Source organism: Pterocles gutturalis, unplaced genomic scaffold (assembly GCF_000699245.1).
Source record: "Pterocles gutturalis isolate BGI_N339 unplaced genomic scaffold, ASM69924v1 scaffold35508, whole genome shotgun sequence".
Lineage (NCBI taxonomy): Eukaryota > Metazoa > Chordata > Aves > Pterocliformes > Pteroclidae > Pterocles > Pterocles gutturalis.
The window spans coordinates 61,757-67,756 of NW_010124329.1; the positions used below are offsets into that span (position 1 = coordinate 61,757).

A 6,000-nucleotide genomic window follows, 5' to 3' on the forward strand; every position below is an offset into this window, starting at 1 on the left:
AAATGAGTAATATTTCATTGAAATTTCTAGATAGGTAGGCTTAACAAGCTGCTTCTCATGTGGGCTTGTTACATTAAGACTGAATTACCTTAAAAAGCAACTGCACAGGTCTATCTGCATTTAGCCAAGCAGGATTTAGCTTTCCATATACTGATACTTCAAATCAGTTCCCAGTTTCTTCTCTTTCTCCACCACCCAATTATCTGTCTCTCAGTGAGCCCTCATATACACCAGATACTTACCTACCAAGCCTGTAAATTATACCGCTTTATCATTCCCAATTATATTTTGAGCGTGGTCCCTCATGGATGTCATTTACACCATTTTTTACATCATCAATTTTGTTTTCTAGTGTCTTGCTTTCACACATAGTATCATATTTCCAGTCCTTTGCATTCCTGTGGTTGGCTTCTTTCTAAATCTCCTGTCTCTAATTTCTCTCTTCTAATCCTCATTACAACAGTATAACCATCTCATTGCTCCTAGTGTTGACTGAGGAACTACATTACAGAGCTTGTTGAATCTTTTTCTTGTTTCACAATGCTCTGGGTTCCCACAGTACCCCTTCTACATTGTAACTGTATGTATTATAAGCATTATAAGTAACTTGGGATTCCTTCCTGTGGTGAGGAAATCCAGTTTAAGTCAAAGGACACAGGCAAGCATGCATTAGCACACGTGTCCAAAGGATGCTTTTTACTGAGCTTGGTCATTCAGCTGAGTTGAAGGAAGAAGAAATCATGCCCTAAAGCCAGTCAGTATTAAGCTTTCTTTCATCAGTTGCCACCTTGCTAGTTGGTCCTTTCCTGGGACAACCGAGTTTTGTATCTCTCTTATCTATCAGAATTCTTCTCTCCCTGCCCAGCTCCACAGATACTGAACTAACTCATCACAAACCTCAGAAAGCTGTTACACTGAAAGCAACATGGTTGCCAGTTCTGAGCCCAATTCTGGACACAGTTGGACAACTATGACCATCAAGGTGCTTCCTTCACTATTTTGGAAGCTTTGCACATCAGATCAAAGATAAGCACTATTTTTAGTGAAAAAACCCTGCATTCTCATGGTCCACATGGTTAATGGAACGCATACCCCAAAGTACATGATATATTCTGGTTTCCTAGTGGTGTAGCAGTGACTGAAAAGGCCACAATCACTGGAAGCACATAAATATTTATCACTCAGGCAAGTGAATTTTTTTACACCCTTTCTTAGTGTTACTCCTACACATTGATGGAGTTGAAAAAATCTTGGATGAACAGGACAAAAGTTTTAACAAACAATTATGATCTGTTCAAGCAGCTAATATTCCCAGCCTTCTCCTTAATACAGCACATATATACACACACACACAAAAACACAAGGGGAGAAAGAGTTCAAACTTTCTTTTATTTGTTAGTTTAAATAGTGAAACTGAAGGCTGAGCCTGATCTTTTTCTTGAGCTTGACTGCTTGGGACTGACTTTTCCATGGGACTTCTTTCTCCCTGTCCCTACTTCCCTTGGTGTTGAGGCATCAGCATGTGAGTTCTGGACCTCTGTGTTAGCTCCTCAAAGACCCTGATCTGGCTACAAGCATGTGTCAGTAAACCAAGGTCTGTTTGGAGCAGTACAGTGCCTGACAGCAGTATATTGTCATTGGAAAAGTCTGATGGATAAGCATTCTATAATAGTGTAACAGCTCCTGTATTGACTGTCATTCACATCAGTAGCTTACTTCGTTATTTAAAATAAAATCAAATGTTGAAATAGAAATTTCAATGGAAAAGCTTTTGTTGGGACCAAAATAGACCCAAGTTACAAAGATACCCGTCACCCAATTCTGTGGAATCAAGCGATCCCTGAATAGGCATCCTGGGCATCCCTGGATACTCCATGGGATGAGTCATTATTCCTGGGTTCTCCGATCTGCCCTTGCAAGGCTTCAGTGACTTTATAGTGTCAGCTTCTAATTCAGATTATGTATGTGTCAATGGCATGGCCATGATGTGCTGTTATAAGGATGGTGTTGTGGCCTTCTGGAGAAATACATTAACATTGTGAGCCAGAGTATATGTGTATAAGCAAGCAATTCAGTGTTCACCTTTTCTGAATACAGAGCAAGCCAGACTGAGTTTGCGGACAGGTCTATATGTGTAAGAGAAGATTATTTCAGTTATTTTCTTTGTATTATAAGCTATGAATGATGAGAGAAAAATAAATTATTTCTCATGTCCAGGGATCCTACTGACATTTTTAATATGAAAAAGATTTATCAAGGCAAGTGCCTGGAGAAATAAGCCTCAAAATCTTTACAAGTAAGAAAAAGTCTTCAGAGAATGTTGCTAATATCTAAGCGATAATGATATTTCCTGTTTTCTGTCAAAACCCCCAAATTTCTGGCACTCTTTTCTCTTTTAATCAGACTCTCTATGAATTTAAGGGCTGAACACAATGCAACATTTATAATGGCATAAGCTCCACCAAGGGAATGCCTCAAAATTGTCAATTAAAGTGGTGAGTTTAGACATAAAGCATAGTAGAAAGCATATTGTTCCCCAACAAGGTATGTCCCCTAGCTTTAGAACAGATTCCTCCTCTGTAAACAAATCATGTAGCCCTTTGGAAGTTCACATTCCTGCCATGGACAAGAGACCCTGCGTGGCATCACAGGTCAACGTCTTGTTAGGGACCGAGAACCTGTGTATGTTATTACTGAAGGCACTAGTGGGGTAGAATAGTCTGGCAGTCACAGTTCAGGGATCCCATGAACTGCGTAACTTTCTGTCTTCATGACAAGGCTGTGCATAACAAGAGGATTCATTTGTGGACTGTTGCTCCTATGTACTTAATAGTGTGTTGTAAAAGCTTCTTCCTTCGGAAAAATTAGAAGCTGGTATGCCAGAAATCCAGAGGAGTGGAAGACAAAGATTCTTTACCACAAAAATCTTTGGAGCTTCCATCTTTGGACATTGAGATAATTTTCATTTGCTCATTGTGCCTATTAGTTCAGTGAGAAAGATGATAAGAGGTGTTGACTGCAGTAGAAGTGGTAGTGGTGCTGTACTCAGCATTGTCAAAGTATATAAGGAAGACAATGAGCTGACGACTGGAAAAAGTGGACCATCTGTAAAGCTCAGAGAGCTTTAATTAGATGCTGAAGGTGCAAATAGTTCTTTTCAATATTTAGAAAAGCAATGCAGATTTCTAAAATGCCTATAAAACGATAAGCGACCATCTAGACTAAGGGTATCTATTTATGCTACTGCAGATATTAGGATGCAAATATGTATAGTACACCTCTAAAAGATGGATACAGAGTTTTCTTTTCTATTGGATTGGTACAATCTCAGTAAAATAAATATAATTCCACCACTGCAAGTGAGAGGTAAATTTGACTAATGAGCTCTATCTGATCAAATTTAGATTCAGAAACGCTGATGAAATCTAAGAATTTTCAAGATAAATATGAAAGTTACAATAATATGTTTCTCATTCCACTGATGTAATTGTTGAATAAAGTGTAGCTCTTTCACATTTCCTTTCATCTCCAGTGATCTTCACAAATATTAGTAACTTAACTTTCAGAATCCTTATAGATATAGGTGAAAACTGAAGCATCAGATAAAACCGATAAAACAGAAGCGTTTTTTCTGAGGTCACAGCAGAATCTGAATTAGAACTGAGCTGCTCCTGGTTGATTGTATAATAACTTAAATGAACTCCTTTCCTCTCTGATAATGTATGAATGTTTTTGGTTTATAGATTCCTATGTTCACTCATCTCAAATACCTTCAGACATCAGCAAGAGGTATCACAGCCATCAGTGTTTTTAGCCAGTTTACACAATCAATCTTCATTTCCATAAGGATAACTAACATTTCTCACTAAGGAGTTAGCACTTTCTTTTAATTATGGATGTACAGTATTTGAAAGCAGTTTTCCAAAAACTCAAAGAAAGTAATGTGTCCCAAAATATGTTGTCTTAAAATATAAGCAACCTTTTTGTATGATTTAAGGAAAGCAATTTTTTTCTTAATTGATTTTAATAATCAAGATCAAGAGACTTCTGCTACAGATTACTGAAACATACGCATCAAAATATCTGAAAAGAGTAAGACATACACCTACTGTTACAGAAATACAAAATGACAAGTGCAGAATATGTTTACCTGACTTCAGGAGCTGGGATTCCTACCACAATGCAGTCCAATTGCACTTTGGTTCCTTCAGGAACTTCTCTGCTCTTCAATTTTTGAGTAAACCGTGGTGGTTGTCCAATAGGCTCATCAGAACACACAGATGCAGATTCTGACTCTGTTTTTGGCTCTGCACTTGTTAATTGATTGATAGATTCCAAATTTGCTGCCTGTTGCTCATCTGTTTGTTCAAATGTTTTCTCTGCTTTGTTTTCCAAGTCTTGAGGTACTAGAATGGCAAGCCTTTCTCTGTTTTCTGATGTGCTAGAGAGGCTAGAGCTACCTTTTTGAGCAGGCTTATTCTTAGAATCAATTTTGCTCCTGTAGTTTTTGCATGTTCGGGGTCTTATTCTTTCAGAGTTGTGAGCTTTGAAAAGTGACGAGAGCTCCTCAATAAAATCTGCTGCCTTGTTTAGGAATTCCTTTTTTGATTCTGATTCAGAAGGGAGGTGTTGTTTCTTTAGATCTTGAGAGCTCCCTCTGGAGCCCTTTGTATTTCTGACATGGTCCTGACAAAAGTTTGACTGCAGGCCATTGTCTGATGTAGAGAAAGCTGTGGACTGGGCCATTTGTTTGTGTTTTCCTGTGTTTTTCAAATGATCTTGGGGGTGCTGTGAATGTGCCTGAAGCTCATCCCGTTCAGTTTCCAGTGGATTCTGATCAATAGCTTGTCTTGCCAGGTTTACACTTTCATCTAGCTCTTCTTGGCTCAAGAAGGCAGAGAGATCTGGAAGGTCATCTTGGGCAGCTACCTCATCTGAGTCACCAGAAGCATTGCCATAATGGAAATTATGAGAAGCTGGTTCTGATCTGCTTCTTTCACTCTTCCCTTGGTGTTTAGTTTCAGCTAAATAACTTTCTCTCAGAAGTTGAGATATTGAAGTCGAAGATTCTGAACTGTCTTGCATGCTGCCAATAAAAGGAAAAATAGGACCACACCTTATCAACAGCAGATTTTTTGATTGCACACTATTACAGGCTTCTGAAAGGCAGAACACATTTTCAAAGTGCATATGTGTGCTCAACATTAACTTGTAAGTATGGCCTTGTTTTAAATGCCTGCTGCTGTACATACTGCAGGGTACTATTGCCTTTACCCAGTAAAATCCAGCTTTTATCACTTTCTACCATTGGTAGCCTTACTAAAGCAACTGCATGTGTGTTAATTTGCATTTTATTCCAGACAAAATGTCAACTACAGAGCTATTAACTGAGTTTCAATGTCAAATCTTTATCATTGCTGATGTGTGTTTCTTAGCTAAGAAACAACCTTATCAGATAGATTAAATGGTGGGTATTTCAAGGACTGAAAGTTGTGAGAGAATGAAGGTACTTTTAAATTAAGTAAATTTAGCTTGAAAGACACTGAAGTAGTAAGTAAATGAACCCTCGAAAGCATTTGAGGGATGAGAGGAGGAATGAGAGGGGGAGAGAAGAGCAAAAATATTCTATAGTGACAAATTTTTATTTAAAATTCCTAAAGATATTGCATTATAGGAAGGAGTAACGGTGCTAAATGTCCTATACCTTCTTAAATGAAGGATTATTTCTAGTAAGCTATTTAAAGTAAGTAGAGAATTGTGTCATTATTTGATATGAATGTCATTTCAAAATCAATACCTTAGGTCATCCTGGTTCTGAAAAAATATACCACAGATGAGAAGACAGTATCAGAAAGCCTGTACTTAACCTGCATGCCTGATAAGCGAAGCTAAATAATCCCTTTTAACACTTAAGTCAGTACTTCTGCATAATATTCTCCCTTTTATTTACACAAGAGCTGTTATGAATGTAGAGAGGGATTCAGACATCCTTTTAACACA

The 6,000-nt window shown here is 37.9% G+C and overlaps 1 protein-coding gene across 1 annotated transcript in view; it reads right to left on the minus strand.

Annotated features, from left to right (window-relative positions):
- Nucleotides 1-5,085, minus strand: part of MYPN (myopalladin) — a 47,557-nt gene extending 42,472 nt beyond the window's left edge. The window contains exon 1 of the mRNA XM_010078230.1: nt 4,151-5,085. Coding sequence (XP_010076532.1) covers nt 4,151-5,085 — 935 coding nt within the window. The remainder of the gene's footprint in view (nt 1-4,150) is intronic.
- Nucleotides 5,086-6,000: the final 915 nt, after the last annotated feature.